This window comes from Oncorhynchus nerka, linkage group LG11 (genome assembly GCF_034236695.1).
Source record: "Oncorhynchus nerka isolate Pitt River linkage group LG11, Oner_Uvic_2.0, whole genome shotgun sequence".
Classification (NCBI taxonomy): Eukaryota; Metazoa; Chordata; class Actinopteri; order Salmoniformes; family Salmonidae; genus Oncorhynchus; species Oncorhynchus nerka.
In genome coordinates, this window is record NC_088406.1 from 9,014,954 (window position 1) to 9,032,453 (window position 17,500).

General features: G+C 45.7%; 1 protein-coding gene across 1 annotated transcript in view; it reads left to right on the forward strand.

The window, feature by feature from the left end:
• LOC115125359 (small G protein signaling modulator 2-like) overlaps positions 1–17,500 on the forward strand; it is a 282,167-nt gene that overhangs the window by 233,462 nt on the left and 31,205 nt on the right. The window contains exon 14 of the mRNA XM_065024190.1: positions 4,127–4,272. Coding sequence (XP_064880262.1) covers positions 4,127–4,272 — 146 coding nt within the window. The remainder of the gene's footprint in view (positions 1–4,126; positions 4,273–17,500) is intronic.

The following is a 17,500-nucleotide window of genomic DNA, read 5'->3' on the forward strand; positions in this document are numbered from 1 at the left end:
CCAGTTCCTATAGGCGTAGGAAGAGACCAGTTCCTATAGGCGTAAAGGAAGAGACCAGTTCCTATAGGCGTAAAGGAAGAGAAGGCGTAAAGGAAGAGACCAGTTCCTATAGGCGTAAAGGAAGAGACCAGTTCCTATAGGCGTAAAGGAAGAGACCAGTTCCTATAGGCGTAAAGGAAGAGACCAGTTAAAGGAAGAGACCAGTTCCTATGGTGTAAAGGAAGAGACCAGTTCCTATAGGCGTAAAGGAAGAGACCAATGGTGTAAAGGAATAGACCAGTTCCTATAGGCGTAAAGGAAGAGACCAGTTCCTATAGGCGTAAAGGAATAGACCAGTTCCTATAGGCGTAAAGGAAGAGACCAGTTCCTATAGGCGTAAAGGAAGAGACCAGTTCCTATAGGCGTAAAGGCAGTAAAGGAAGAGACCAGTTCCCTATAGGCGTAAAGGAAGAGACCAGCGTAAAGGAAGAGACCAGTTCCTATAGGCGTAAAGGAAGAGACCAGTTCCTATAGGCGTAAAGGAAGAGACCAGTTCCTATAGGCGTAAAGGAAGAGACCAGTTCCTATGGTGTAAAGGAAGAGACCAGTTCAGGCTAAAGGAAGAGACCAGTTCCATAGGCGTAAAGGAAGAGACCAGTTCCTATAGGCGTAAAGGAAGAGACCAGTTCCTATATGGGCGTTAAAGGAAGAGACCAGTTCCTATAGGCGTAAAGGAAGAGACCAGTTCCTAGGCGTAAAGGAAGAGCGTTCCTAAGGGTAAAGGAAGAGACCAGTTCCTATAATGGAAGAGACCAGCGTAAAGGAAGAGACCAGTTCCATGGCGTAAAGGAAGAGACCAGTTCCCATGGTGTAAAGGAAGAGACCAGTTCCTATAGGCATAAAGGAAGAGACCAGTTCCTATAGGCGAAGAGACCAGGAAGAGACCAGTTCCTAAGTAAGGCGTAAAGGAAGAGACCAGTTCCTATAGGCGTAAAGGAAGAGACCAGTTCCCATGGCGTAAAGGAAAGACCAGTTCCTAAGTAAGAGACCAGTTCCTATAGGCGTAAAGGAAGAGACCAGTAGGCGTAAAGGAAGCGTAAATGGAAGGAAGAGACCAGTTCCTATAGGCGTAAAGGAAGAGACCAGTTCCTGGCGTAAAGGAAGAGACCAGCGTAAAGGAAGAGACCAGTTCCTATAGGCGTAAAGGAAGAGACCAGTTCCTATAGGCGTAAAGGAAGAGACCAGTTCCCATGGCGTAAAGGAAGAGACCAGTTCCCATGGCTTAAGTAAGAGACCAGTTCCTATAGGCGTAAAGGAAGAGACCAGTTCCTATAGGCGTAAAGGAAGAGACCAGTTCCTATAGGCGTAAAGGAAGAGACCAGTTCCTATAGGCGTAAAGGAAGAGACCAGTTCCTATAGGCGTAAAGGAAGAGACCAGTTCCTAGGCGTAAAGGAAGAGACCAGTTCCTATAAAGGAAGAGACCAGTTCCTATAGGCGTAAAGGAAGAGGCCAAGGAAGAGACCAGTTCCTATAGGCGTAAAGGAAGAGACCAGTTCCCTATAGGCGTAAAGGAAGAGACCAGTTCCCAGGCGTAAAGGAAGAGACCAGTTCCTATAGGTGTAAAGGAAGAGACCAGTTCCTATAGGCGTAAAGGAAGAGACCAGTTCCTATAGTAAAGGAAGAGACCAGTTAAAGGAAGAAGACCAGTTCCTATAGGCGTAAAGGAAGAGACCAGTTCCTATAGGCGTAAAGGAAGAGACCAGTTCCTATAGGCGTAAAGGAAGAGACCAGTTCCTATAGGCGTAAAGGAAGAGACCAGTTCCTATAGGCGTAAAGGAAGAGACCAGTTCCTATAGGCGTAAAGGAAGAGACCAATGGCGTAAAGGAAGACCAGTTCCTATAGGCGTAAAGGAAGAGACCAGTTCCTATGGCGTAAAGGAAGAGACCAGTTCCTATAGGCGTAAAGGAAGAGACCAGTTATAGGCGTAAAGGAAGAGACCAGTTCCTATAGGCGTAAAGGAAGAGACCAGTTCCTATAGGCGTAAAGGAAGAGACCAGTAGGCGTAAAGGAAGAGACCAGTTCCTATGGCGTAAAGGAAGAGACCAGTTCCTATAGGCGTAAAGGAAGAGACCAGTTCCCATGGCGTAAAGGAAGAGACCAGTTTGGCGTAAAGGAAGAGACCCCATGGCTAGGCGTAAAGGAAGAGACCAGTTCCTATAGGCGTAAAGGAAGAGACCAGTTCCTATAGGCGTAAAGGAAGAGACCAGTTCCTATAGGCGTAAAGGAAGAGACCAGTTCCTATAGGCGTAAAGGAAGAGACCCAGTTCCTATAGGCGTAAAGGAAGAGACCAGTTCCTATAGGCGTAAAGGAAGAGACCAGTTCCTATAAAGGAAGAGGCGTAAAGGAAGAGACCAGTTCCCATGGTAGGCGTAAAGGAAGAGACCAGTTCCCATAGGCGTAAAGGAAGAGACCAGTTCCCATGGTGTGAGACCAGTTCCTAAGTAAAGGAATAGACCAGTTCCTATAGGCGTAAAGGAAGAGACCAGTTCCTATAGGCGTAAAGGAAGAGACCAGTTCCTATAGGCGTAAAGGAAGAGACCAGTTCCTATAGGCGTAAAGGAAGAGACCAGTTCCTATAGGCGTAAAGGAAGAGACCAGTTCCTATAGGCGTAAAGGAAGAGACCAGTTCCCATGGCGTAAAGGAAGAGACCAGTTCCTATAGGCGTAAAGGAAGAGACCAGTTCCTATGGCGTAAAGGAAGAGACCAGTTCCTATAGGCGTAAAGGAAGAGACCAGTTCCTATGGCGTAAAGGAAGAGACCAGTTCCTATAGGCGTAAAGGAAGAGACCAGTTCCTATAGGCGTAAAGGAAGAGACCAGTTCCTAGGCGTAAAGGAAGAGACCAGTTCCTATAGGCGTAAAGGAAGAGACCAGTTCCTATAGGCGTAAAGGAAGAGACCAGTTCCTATAGGCGTAAAGGAAGAGACCAGTTCCTATAGGCGTAAAGGAAGAGACCAGTTCCCATGGTGTAAAGGAAGAGACCAGTTCCTATAGGCGTAAAGGAAGAGACCAGTTCCTATGGCGTAAAGGAAGAGACCAGTTCCTATAGGCGTAAAGGAAGAGACCAGTTCCATGGCGTAAAGGAAGAGACCAGTTCCTATAGGCGTAAAGGAAGAGACCAGTTCCTATAGGCGTAAAGGAAGAGACCAGTTCCTATAGGCGTAAAGGAAGAGACCAGTTCCTATAGGCGTAAAGGAAGAGGCCAGTTCCTATAGGCGTAAAGGAAGAGACCAGTTCCTATAGGCGTAAAGGAAGAGACCAGTTCCCATGGCTTAGAAAGGAAGAGACCAAAGGAAGAAGAGACCAGTTCCTATAGGCGTAAAGGAAGAGACCAGTTCCCATGGCGTAAAGGAAAGGAAGAGAGACCAGTTCCTATAGGCGTAAAGGAAGAGACCAGTTCCTATAGGCGTAAAGGAAGAGACCAGTTCCCATGGCGTAAAGAAAGAGACCAGTTCCCATGGCGTAAAGGAAGAGACCAGTTCCTATAGGCGTAAAGGAAGAGACCAGTTCCCATGGCTTAAAGGAAGAGACCAGTTCCTATAGGCGTAAAGGAAGAGGCCAGTTCCTATAGGCGTAAAGGAAGAGACCAGTTCCTATAGGCATAAACGAAGAGACCAGTTCCCATGGCGTAAAGAAAGAGACCAGTTCCCATGGCGTAAAGGAAGAGACCAGTTCCTATAGGCGTAAAGGAAGAGACCAATTCCTATAGGCGTAAAGGAAGAGACCAGTTCCTATAGGCGTAAAGGAAGAGGCCAGTTCCCATGGCGTAAAGGAAGAGACCAGTTCTCATGGCGTAAAGGAAGAGACCAGTTCCCATGGCGTAAAGGAAGAGACCAGTTCCCATGGCTTAAGTAAGAGACCAGTTCCTATAGGCGTAAAGGAAGAGACCAGTTCCTATAGGCGTAAAGGAAGAGACCAGTTCCTATAGGCGTAAAGGAAGAGACCAGTTCCTATGGCTTAAAGGAAGAGACCAGTTCCCATGGCGTAAAGGAAGAGACCACCTGTCTTCTTTCATGTCTTTCTTTCTCTCCTTCCTTCCCTTTTCTTTCTCTCCACATGTGTCTCCTGTCCCTCCCTCCCTGCAGGGCTGGCCTACTGTCGACACCTGTCCACGGTCCGTACCCACTTGTCAGCATTGGTCAACCACAACATTGTCCCTCCTGACAAACCTTGTGAGGCGTCGGGGGGCCTGAGTAAAGACTTGTGGAGCAAGTACCAGAAAGACTGCAAGGTGGGTTAATGTGTGGCTGCCTGGGTGGATTGTAGCTGGCTGACTGGCTAGGTGCTGATTGGCTAGTTAACTGACTGACTGGCTAGGTGCTGATTGGCTAGGAGCTGACTGGCTAGGTGCTGACTGGCTAGGTGCTGATTGGCTAGGAGCTGACTGGCTAGGTGCTGATTGGCTAGGAGCTGACTGGCTAGGTGCTGATTGGCTAGGAGCTGACTGGCTAGGTGCTGACTGGCTAGGTGCTGATTGGCTAGGAGCTGACTGGCTAGTTAACTGACTGACTGGCTAGGTGCTGATTGGCTAGGAGCTGACTGGCTAGGAGCTGACTGGCTAGGTGCTGATTGGCTAGGAGCTGACTGGCTAGGTGCTGACTGGCTAGGTGCTGATTGGCTAGGAGCTGACTGGCTAGTTAACTGACTGACTGGCTAGGTGCTGACTGGCTAGGTGCTGAATGGCTAGGTGCTGACTGGGTAGGTGCTGATTGGCTTGGAGCTGACTGGCTAGGTGCTGACTGGCTGGGTGCTGACTGGCTAGGTGCTGATTGGCTAGGAGCTGACTGGCTAGGTGCTGATTGGCTAGGAGCTGACTGTCTAGGTGCTGATTGGCTAGGTGCTGATTGGCTAGGAGCTGACTGACTAGGTGCTGACTGGCTAGGTGCTGATTGGCTAGGAGCTGACTGGCTAGTTAACTGACTGACTGGCTAGGTGCTGATTGGCTAGGAGCTGACTGGCTAGGTGCTGATTGGCTAGGTGCTGATTGGCTAGGAGCTGACTGGCTAGGTGCTGATTGGCTAGGAGCTGACTGGCTAGGTGCTGATTGGCTAGGAGCTGACTGGCTAGGTGCTGACTGGCTAGGTGCTGATTGGCTAGGAGCTGACTGTCTAGTTAACTGACTGACTGGCTAGGTGCTGATTGGCTAGGAGCTGACTGGCTAGGTGCTGATTGGCTAGGTGCTGATTGGCTAGGTGCTGATTGGCTAGGAGCTGACTGGCTAGGTGCTGACTCGCTAGGTGCTGATTGGCTAGGTAGCCTAGTGTCATTTTAATCCATAGAGACGTGAAGGACTGGCTAGGTGCTGATTGGCTAGGTGCTGATTGGCAAGGAGCTGACTGGCTAGGTGCTGATTGGCTAGGAACTGACTGGCTAGGTGCTGATTGGCTAGGAGCTGATTGGCTAGGTGATGACTGGCTAGGTGCTGATTAGGTGAGTTTAATGTTACAGCTTGTCCTCTGGAAGGGGTCAATGCAACATAGACATCAGACTGCTTAGTCATTTATTATAATTTTTTTAGGCAAGTCCGTTAAGAACAAGTTCTTATTTTCAATGACAGCCTAGGAACAATGGGTTAACTGCCTTGTTCAAGAGGTAGAACAACAGATTTTTACCTTGTCAGCTCAGGGATTTGATCTTGCAACCTTTCCGTACTAGTCCAAAGCTCTAACCACTAGGCTACCTGCCTCTAACCACTAGACTACCTGCCTCCTCTAACCACTAGGCTACCTGCCTCTAACCACTAGACTACCTGTCTCCTCTAACCACTAGGCTACCTGCCTCTAACCACTAGGCTACCTGCCTCCTCTAACCACTAGGCTACCTGCCTCCTCTAACCACTGGGCTACCTGCCTCTAACCACTAGGCTACCTGCCTCTAACCACTAGGCTACCTGCCTCCTCTAACCACTAGGCTACCTGCCTCCTCTAACCACTAGACTACCTGTCTCCTCTAACCACTAGGCTACCTGCCTCTAACCACTAGGCTACCTGCCTCCTCTAACCACAAGGCTACCTGCCTCCTCTAACCACTAGGCTACCTGCCTCCTCTAACCACTAGGCTACCTGCCTCCTCTAACCACTGGGCTACCTGCCTCTAACCACTAGGCTACCTGCCTCTAACCACTAGGCTACCTGCCTCCTCTAACCACTAGGCTACCTGCCTCCTCTAACCACTAGACTACCTGTCTCCTCTAACCACTAGGCTACCTGCCTCTAACCACTAGGCTACCTGCCTCCTCTAACCACAAGGCTACCTGCCTCCTCTAACCACTAGGCTACCTGCCTCCTCTAACCACTAGGCTACATGCCTCCTCTAACCACTAGGCTACCTGCCTCTAACCACTAGGCTACCTGCCTCTACCACTAGGCTACCTGCCTCCTCTAACCACTAGTCTACCTGCCTCTAACCACTAGGCTACCTGCCTCTAACCACTAGGCTACCTGCCTCCTCTAGCCACTAGGCTACCTGCCTCTAACCACTAGGCTACCTGCCTCTAACCACTAGGCTACCTGCCTCCTCTAACCACTAGGCTACCTGCCTCTAACCACTAGGCTACCTGCCTCCTCTAGCCACTAGGCTACCTGCCTCTAACCACTAGGCTACCTGCCTCTAATCACTAGGCTACCTGCCATCCAGTAATCACATTCAACATAACAACATAACAATGCAACGTAGACATCAGACTACTTAGACATTTATTATCATGTCCACATTGTGCTGTTGGGTAGAAGTAAACTGACTTGAAAGAAGTATGTTTTGATCTTGTGTTGTTGCCAACTCTAGAATGGCTACCCCCAACCTTCTCATATCTCTCATATCTCATCTCTCTTCCTCCATCCTAGTCTCATCTAATTCTAATGGGTCTCAGTAAAATTAACGGCCATGAAAGAGCATGTAATCCGTGCTTGGACTGAAATAGGTTCCGGTACTGATTTTGGGTGCCAGTAGTGTTTATATTTAGGTGCCTCTCTCTCTCTCTCTCTCTCTCTCTCTCTATCTCTATATCTCTCTCTCTCTCTCTCTCTCTCTCTCTTTCTCTCTCTCTCTCTCTCTCTCTCTCTCTCTCTCTCTCTCTCTCTCTCTCTGTCTCTCTCTCTCTTTCTCTCTCTCTCTGTCTCTCTCTCTCTTTCTCTGTCTGTCTGTCTGTCTGTCTGTCTGTCTGTCTGTCTGTCTGTCTGTCTGTCTGTCTGTCTGTCTGCCTGCCTGTCTGTCTGTCTGTCTGTCTGTCTGTCTGTCTGTCTGTCTGTCTGTCTTTCCTCTCGTTCCTCTTTCCTCTCACTCTATCTCTCTCTTTCTCTCTCTCCCTCTCTCAATCAAATTCAATTCAAGTGGCATTATTAGCATGGGGAACACATGTTTACATTGCAAAATCAAGTGAAATAGATAAACTAAAGTGAAATAGACAGTAAAAAGTGAACAGTAAATATTACTCACAAAAGTTCCAAAAGAATGAAGACATTTCAGATGTCATATCATGTCTATATACAGTGGTGTAGCGGTGTAAATAGTTAAAGTACAAAAGGGAAAATAAATAGACAGAAATATGGGTTGTATTTACCATGGTGTTTGTTCTTCACTGGTTGCCCTTTTCTTGTGGCAACAGGTCACACATCTTGCTGCTGTTATGTCACACTGTGGAATTTCACCCAGAAGATATGGGAGTTTATTAAAATTGATTTGTTTTCAAATTCTTTGTTGGTCTGTGTAATCTGAGGGAAATATGTGTCTCTAATATGGTCATACATTGGGCAGGAGGTTATGAAGTGCTCCTCAGTTCCCACCTCATTTTCTGGGCAGTGTGCACATAGTCTTCTATTGGGAGCCAGGTCTGCCAACGGCAGACTTTCTCAATAGCAAGGCTATGCTCACTGAGTCTGTACATAGCCTGTCTTCTCTTGAGAGCCATGTCTGCCTATGGTGGCCTTTCTCAATAGCAAGGCTATGCTCACTGAGTCTGTACATAGCCTGTCTTCTCTTGAGAGCCAGGTCTGCCAACGGCAGCCTTTCTCAATAGCAAGGCTATGCTCACTGAGTCTGTACATAGCCTGTCTTCTCTTGAGAGCCATGTCTGCCTATTGCGGCCTTTCTCAATAGCAAGGCTATGCTCAGTGAGTTTGTACATAGTCAAAGCTTTCTTTAAGTTTGGTTTTTAGAATTTTAGAGTTTTAGTATAGCCAATTGCAATTTGTGGTCTGTATATTTTATCATTTCATTGAGGATACTATCAACACCGCAGGCCTTTTTGAGTTGCAAGGTTTGTATTTTGTCCTGTAGTTCATTCAATGTATTAGAGAATCCAGTGGGTTCTGGACGTCTTTAAAAGTTGATTCTAAGATTTGTATTTGATCATGTAAATGTTTTTGCTATTTGTTCTTTGTTATAGGGTCAAAAGATTGGAGAAGTGGTTTATCCATACATCTCCATTTTGGAAAGATAATTCTTTGTATTGTTGTTTGTTTAGTGTTTTCCAATTTTCCCAGAAGTGGTTAGAGTCTATGGATTCTTCAATTACATTGAGCTGATTTCTGGCGTGCTGTTACTTCTTTTTCCGTAGTGTATTTCTATATTTTTTTAGTGATTCACCATAGTGAAGGCTTAGACTCCAGATTTCTGGGTCTCTATGTTTTTGGTTGGACAGGTTTCTTCATTTCTTTCTTAGGTTTTTGCATTCTTCATCAAACCATTTGTCATTGTTGTTCATTTTCTTCGGTTTTCTGTTTACATTTTTTAGATTTGAGGGAAGCTGAGAGGTTAAATATACTGTTTAGGTTTTCTACTGCCAAGTTTACACCTTCACTATTACAGTGGAACGTTTTGTCCAGGAAGTTGTCTAAAATGGTTGAATTTGTTGTTCACTAAATGTTTTTTTTGGTTTCTACACTACAGTCCTTCCATCTGTAGCATGTCTTAATATTACTCAGTTCCTTTGGCTTTGATGCCTCATGATTGAGCATTGCTCTGTTCAAGTAGACTGTGATTTTGCTGTGGTCTGATAGGGGTGTCAGTGGGCTGACTGTGAACGCTCTGAGAGACTCTGGGTTGAGGTCAGTGATAATGGTCCTCTTAAAGTGATAAAGGTCCTCTTGGCCTGGGTTCCTGTGCAGGTCCTTCAGGAGGGGATCTTGCAGGTCTGTGAGGGTGTCTCGCTGGTCTGGGAGGGGTGGCCGTTGCTCTGTTGCTCCTGTGTGAGGTGCTGGGGGTACTGTTGAGGGTGACGTACTTCAGGGTCCTGGCAAAAGTGGGGATTGCTGCCTTGTAGTGGTGGACCTGGTCGTAAAAAGGCTGTTCAAGTCCAGGGTGGAGTCGTGGAGCAGGTAGACATTAGGTTTTGAGGCACATTCCCGGGAAATTCTTGGATTCACCCGCTGTATGGTGACAAGGTAAATGTATTTTCGTGGTAGCAGGGTGGAGATAACCACTTGTACATTGGAGAAAGTGGAAGATGCTTTTTCAATCACTCCCTTGGGTTCTGGGGCCACCCTTACCTGTGCTCTCAGGTCATTTGTGCCCGTGTGACTTATGATGTGGGTGGGGGACCATAGTCTGTCCTCTGATAGCAGCTCCAGGGCATACCTAGTTTTTGGGCTCCAGAGGTGGGAGGGGGGGGACTATCCTCGTCTGTAGGACACTTTGAAGAGGTGTGATCAGACTCACTCAGGATCCCGTAAAAGTCCTACTGGAACTGCATGAGGAAGCCCTGCACCATTACTGTCCCAGACTTGTACATGTTGACAGAGGTTGTTTCCATTTCCTCAATGTCTAGTATTCTGAGTTTCCACCCTGGGACAATACTGTTAGGAATATTATGAATAAATGACTAAACAATATCTCCATTTTTACAACTGTAACTAAGTAAACTATACTCTGATTTATTATATCAGATTAACAACATGAGTTCATAAGAAGGGATTGTGTGGCATGAACAAGGAGTAATAATAATAAATCCAAACTAGTCTGGAGAGGAGTGGGTTGTGGGTTAAGTAAGCAGATAGGGTCGTTAACCTATGGTTGAACCGACGAAACTGAGCTCTGGGGTGTTTTAGATAAGGCAGTGAGTGCATTCCTAGGTTTTCTGTTAATTAGAACTGTTAGCTAAGTGGTGATCGTTAATGGTGAGGAGTCAAGAGTTCATTCAGTTATGTTGTGTGACCTGTGTGTGTGTTAGTGAGTTGGAATGAACTTTTAAACTCACTTAATTCAGGGGATGGTCTGGTTAATATAACACTGTGCCAGGGGATGGTCTGGTTAATATAGCTCTGTACCAGGGGATAGTCTGGTTAATATAGCTCTGTACCAGGGGATGGTCTGGTTAATATAGCTCTGTACCAGGGGATAGTCTGGTTAATATAGCACTGTGCCAGGGGATGGTCTGGTTAATATAGCACTGTGCCAGGGGATGGTCTGGTTAATATAACACTGTGCCAGGGGATGGTCTGGTTAATATAGCACTGTGCCAGGGGATGGTCTGGTTAATATAGCACTGTGCCAGGGGATGGTCTGGTTAATATAGCTCTGTACCAGGGGATGGTCTGGTTAATATAGCACTGTGCCAGGGGATGGGTTAATATAGCACTGTGCCAGGGGATGGTCTGGTTAATATAACACTGTGCCAGGGGATGGTCTGTTAATATAGCACTGTGCCAGGGGATGGTCTGGTTAATATAGCACTGTGCCAGGGGATGGTCTGGTTAATATAGCTCTGTACCAGGGGATGGTCTGGTTAATATAGCACTGTGCCAGGGGATGGTCTGGTTAATATAGCACTGTGCCAGGGGATGGTCTGGTTAATATAGCACTGTACCAGGGGATGGTCTGGTTAATATAACACTGTACCAGGGGATGGTCTGGTTAATATAGCACTGTGCCAGGGGATGGTCTGGTTAATATAGCTCTGTACCAGGGGATGGTCTGGTTAATATAGCACTGTACCAGGGGATGGTCTGGTTAATATAGCACTGTGCCAGGGGATGGTCTGGTTAATATAACACTGTGCCAGGGGATGGTCTGGTTAATATAACACTGTGCCAGGGGATGGTCTGGTTAATATAACACTGTGCCAGGGGATGGTCTGGTTAATATAACACTGTGCCAGGGGATGGTCTGGTTAATATAGCACTGTGCCAGGGGATGGTCTGGTTAATATAGCACTGTACCAGGGGATGGTCTGGTTAATATAGCTCTGTACCAGGGGATGGTCTGGTTAATATAGCTCTGTACCAGGGGATGGTCTGGTTAATATAACACTGTGCCAGGGGATGGTCTGGTTAATATAGCTCTGTACCAGGGGATGGTCTGGTTAATATAGCACTGTGCCAGGGGATGGTCTGGTTAATATAGCACTGTGCCAGGGGATGGTCTGGTTAATATAGCACTGTACCAGGGGATGGTCTGGTTAATATAACACTGTACCAGGGGATGGTCTGGTTAATATAGCACTGTGCCAGGGGATGGTCTGGTTAATATAGCTCTGTACCAGGGGATGGTCTGGTTAATATAGCACTGTACCAGGGGATGGTCTGGTTAATATAGCACTGTGCCAGGGGATGGTCTGGTTAATATAACACTGTGCCAGGGGATGGTCTGGTTAATATAACACTGTGCCAGGGGATGGTCTGGTTAATATAACACTGTGCCAGGGGATGGTCTGGTTAATATAACACTGTGCCAGGGGATGGTCTGGTTAATATAACACTGTGCCAGGGGATGGTCTGGTTAATATAGTACTGTGCCAGGGGATGGTCTGGTTAATATAACACTGTGCCAGGGGATGGTCTGGTTAATATAACACTGTGCCAGGGGATGGTCTGGTTAATATAACACTGTGCCAGGGGATGGTCTGGTTAATATAGCACTGTACCAGGGGATGGTCTGGTTAATATAACACTGTGCCAGGGGATGGTCTGGTTAATATTTTTAATTTTTATTTATTTATTTTTATTTCACCTTTATTTAACCAGGTAGGTTAGTTGAGAACAAGTTCTCATTTGCAACTGCGACCTGGCCAAGATAAAGCATAGCAGAGTGAACAGACAACACAGAGTTACACATGGAGTAAACAATTAACAAGTCAATAACACAGTAGAAAAAAAAAATGGGCAGTCTATATACAATGTGTGCAAAAGGCATGAGGAGGTAGGCGAATAATACAATTTTGCAGATTAACACTGGGGTGATAAATGATCAGATGGTCATGTACAGGTAGAGATATTGGTGTGCAAAAGAGCAGAAAAGTAAATAAATAAATAAATAAAAACAGTATAAAAACAGTATGGGAATGAGGTAGGTGAAAATGGGTGGGCTATTTACCAATAGACTATGTACAGCTGCAGCGATCGGTTAGCTGCTCGGATAGCTGATGTTTGAAGTTGGTGAGGAGATAAAAGTCTCCAACTTCAGCGATTTTGCAGTTCGTTCCAGTCACAGGCAGCAGAGTACTGGAACGAAAGGCGGCCAAATGAGGTGTTGGCTTTAGGGATGATCAGTGAGATACACCTGCTGGAGCGTGTGCTACGGATGGGTGTTGCTATCGTGACCAGTGAACTGAGATAAGGCGGAGCTTTACCTAGCATGGACTTGTAGATGACCTGGAGCCAGTGGGTCTGGCGACGAATATGTAGCGAGGGCCAGCCGACTAGAGCATACAAGTCGCAGTGGTGGGTGGTATAAGGTGCTTTGGTGACAAAACGGATGGCACTATGATAGACTGCATCCAGTTTGCTGAGTAGAGTGTTGGAAGCCATTTTGTAGATGACATCGCCGAAATCGAGGATCGGTAGGATAGTCAGTTTTACTAGGGTAAGCTTGGCGGCGTGAGTGAAGGAGGCTTTGTTGCGGAATAGAAAGCCGACTCTTGATTTGATTTTCGATTGGAGATGTTTGATGTGAGTCTGGAAGGAGAGTTTGCAGTCTAGCCAGACACCTAGGTACTTATAGATGTCCACATATTCAAGGTCGGAACCATCCAGGGTGGTGATGCTAGTCGGGCATGCGGGTGCAGGCAGCGATCGGTTGAAAAGCATGCATTTGGTTTTACTCGCGTTTAAGAGCAGTTGGAGGCCACGGAAGGAGTGCTGTATGGCATTGAAGCTCGTTTGGAGGTTAGATAGCACAGTGTCCAATGACGGGCCGAAAGTATATAGAATGGTGTCGTCTGCGTAGAGGTGGATCAGGGAATCGCCCGCAGCAAGAGCAACATCATTGATATATACAGAGAAAAGAGTCGGCCCGAGAATTGAACCCTGTGGCACCCCCATAGAGACTGCCAGAGGACCGGACAGCATGCCCTCCGATTTGACACACTGAACTCTGTCTGCAAAGTAATTGGTGAACCAGGCAAGGCAGTCATCCGAGAAACCGAGGCTATTGAGTCTGCCGATAAGAATATGATGATTGACAGAGTCGAAAGCCTTGGCGAGGTCGATGAAGACGGCTGCACAGTACTGTCTTTTATCGATGGCGGTTATGATATCGTTTAGTACTGTACCAGGGGATGGTCTGGTTAATATAGCACTGTACCAGGGGATGGTCTGGTTAATATAGCACTGTACCAGGGGATGGTCTGGTTAATATAGCACTGTACCAGGGGATGGTCTGGTTAATATAACACTGTACCAGGGGATGGTCTGGTTAATATAGCACTGTACCAGGGGATGGTCTGGTTAATATAACACTGTACCAGGGGATGGTCTGGTTAATATAGCACTGTACCAGGGGATGGTCTGGTTAATATAACACTGTACCAGGGGATGGTCTGGTTAATATAGCACTGTACCAGGGGATGGTCTGGTTAATATAGCACTGTACCAGGGGATGGTCTGTGTTAATATAGCACTGTACCAGGGGATGGTCTGGTTAATATAGCACTGTACCAGGGGATGGTCTGGTTAATATAGCACTGTACCAGGGGATGGTCTGGTTAATATAGCACTGTACCAGGGGATGGTCTGGTTAATATAGCACTGTACCAGGGGATGGTCTGGTTAATATAGCACTGTACCAGGGGATGGTCTGGTTAATATAACACTGTGCCAGGGGATGGTCTGGTTAATATAACACTGTACCAGGGGATGGTCTGTGTTAATATAACACTGTACCAGGGGATGGTCTGGTTAATATAACACTGTACCAGGGGATGGTCTGGTTAATATAACACTGTACCAGGGGATGGTCTGGTTAATATAACACTGTACCAGGGGATGGTCTGTGTTAATATAACACTGTACCAGGGGATGGTCTGGTTAATATAGCACTGTACCAGGGGATGGTCTGTGTTAATATAACACTGTACCAGGGGATGGTCTGGTTAATATAACACTGTACCAGGGGATGGTCTGGTTAATATAGCACTGTACCAGGGGATGGTCTGGTTAATATAACACTGTACCAGGGGATGGTCTGTGTTAATATAGCACTGTACCAGGGGATGGTCTGGTTAATATAGCACTGTACCAGGGGATGGTCTGTGTTAATATAGCACTGTACCAGGGGATGGTCTGGTTAATATAGCTCTGTACCAGGGGATGGTCTGGTTAATATAGTACTGTACCAGGGGATGGTCTGGTTAATATAACACTGTACCAGGGGATGGTCTGGTTAATATAACACTGTACCAGGGGATGGTCTGTGTTAATATAACACTGTACCAGGGGATGGTCTGGTTAATATAGTACTGTACCAGGGGATGGTCTGGTTAATATAACACTGTGCCAGGGGATGGTCTGGTTAATATAGCTCTGTACCAGGGGATGGTCTGGTTAATATAGCACTGTACCAGGGGATGGTCTGTGTTAATATAACACTGTACCAGGGGATGGTCTGGTTAATATAACACTGTACCAGGGGATGGTCTGGTTAATATAACACTGTACCAGGGGATGGTCTGGTTAATATAACACTGTACCAGGGGATGGTCTGGTTAATATAACACTGTACCAGGGGATGGTCTGGTTAATATAACACTGTACCAGGGGATGGTCTGGTTAATATAACACTGTACCAGGGGATGGTCTGTGTTAATATAACACTGTACCAGGGGATGGTCTGGTTAATATAACACTGTACCAGGGGATGTTTGTGGAAAATGAAGTTGCTTACATTCCCCTCTTTGTAGCAGTCAGCAAATAGTGTCTCTGGATTGTCCTTGAGAAGCTTATTTTAGTACTTATTCCATCCAGTGTTATAGTTAATATCCAAGGGGTGCTGTGATCTGCATTTGGATGGGGGAGGCTATAAAACTCCGCTGCCATTGGCTCAACAGTTTTCACACCCTTCACTTCACACGTCAGTGCTAATTCAAGTTGCAGCCACGTCTGTTCTGTCCTAGCAGCTTGGCTATTTTATTTATTAAGCTTTATATAACAAAATAACCTAGAGATTGTTGGCTTTTACTTTCAGCCTCCAGAAGTAGGTTCAGACTGAACGTTCCTCACTCAGTGTTGTGTTGGATGGTGTTTGTGTGATCTCAGTCTGGTGTTTCCAGGTTCCACTGTGTTTCTTCTGCAGGTTTTGGTCTTTGTTAGAAGTTTTTTTCTTCTTGATAGTCTTTGGTATTAAGAATCCATTCAGGTCATTTTGTTGATTTGGTTTGAAGGTTGTAATGTAGAGGGTAGTGTAGTGTCTTTGGCATCGTTAAACTGAAGATGAATCATTACTAATTCATTAATTCAGGGTAGCCTAGTGGTTAGAGCGTTGGACTAGTAACCGAAAGGTTGCAAGTTTGAATCCCCGAGCTGACAAGGTACAAATCTGTCATTCTGCCCCTAAACAGGCAGTTAACCCACTGTTCCTAGGCCGTCATTGAAAATAAGAATTTGTTCTTAACTGACTTGCCTGGTAAAGTAAAACATTTTTTTAAAATATCGAAGACTTAGTTTTATCAAATGACTCTCTGTAGTTATTATTACGTGTTTAAACTCATTAATAACTGTAATTAACTGTAATTAACTAGGAAGTCGGGGCACCAAGGAAAATATTCAGATGACAAGGTTATAATTTCCTAATATAACCTTTCAGATATTTTCATATCTGATCAATAGTCTTCTGATTAATGAATTCTTCTTTATCTCACCTTAGTCTCATTCCAAACGTCGTAAATTGTTGGTTATCTGCACGAACCCAGTCTTCAATTGTCTTAAATAATTTATTTATTAACTAACTAAACAATCACAGAAGTGCACACACAAACAAACAAAGTAAATATGGTTACAAGAAATGATAGGGGAATGTGCCCTAGTGGGCTAAACCGGCAAGGCGGCTTGTTAGACAAAAGGGGAGTGGGGGTCGACTAAGATGAGACACTACAAAGTTGATCATTATAACATTTGAAATGCTAATCCTTTACACATGAACGCTCACTCATTCGGGAACAATTACAATCAATATATATATTTACGCTCAGTGTGTCGTCTTGATCTTTGTTGAAAAGATTGTTTCTGTTTGGAGAGTCTGTCCGTCCTCGCTCTCTCTCTTAGAATGGATAGTTCAGAGTGACATTCATTCATGTCGTTATAGAATAGATGTTTTGACGGTTGTCGTTCTTCACGTTCAATGATACCGAATTCCTAACTGCAGACTAGTAATTAATATCAAAGACTTTAAGAGTTTAACCACGTGGGATGGTTAAAAGATTCAGCCATCTGGCCCTCTCTTTATTGAGGTAAGCTGGTCTGCAACCTTTGTCCTCTCGTAATTGAGGGAAACATGGTCTGTTGAGAAATTTTCAAAGTGGGGGGCTTATTCGGGAGAGCAGAAAAAGCTGCCTCATGACGCCAGGTCCTAACTGTGCTCATGGGCGGTCCTCTGATTTAGTTAAACTCAAAAGGGAATTGGAGTTTCCTTCATTAAACAGTCCAAAATCACATTACACAATTTGACAAACAGTATCCTCCTCACTCATTCATCTTATACAACAATTAGATGTAAAACTCATATCTGAGGCTATTATATATATGGTAATATGGCCGTATTGCCTCCCATGAGTTTCACAAAATTGTACCAAACGGACCAGTTCATAGCTGGATTCTTCACCGATCTTTTATACCTTCTCCAGAACATAAATGTTGTTCGGACCTCAAGTTCTGTGAGGTGGAAGAAATTCCTTTGTTCTCTTCTATGAAAACTATATTCTCTCTCTCTCTATACTGTGGCCATGAGGAGATAATCTCCTCCAGGAATTTACGACCTCTCTCTGACCACAGCAGCCTGGGTGTAGGAGACAGGGAGAGGGGGATGGGGCTTGCTGTATCCAAAGAGGGCAATGTCATGACAGTAGTATCCTGTATAAGTCCTTGCAAAAAAATCTAAGTTTATCTACATTTATCCAACTATAATTGATGATCTCTCCTCTCTCCCTCCTCTCTCTGCTCCCTCTCTCTTCTCCTCTCTCTCCCTCCTCTCCCTCCTCTCTCCCTCCTCTCTTTCCTCCCTCTTTCTCCTCCCACACTCTCCTCTCTCTCCCTCCT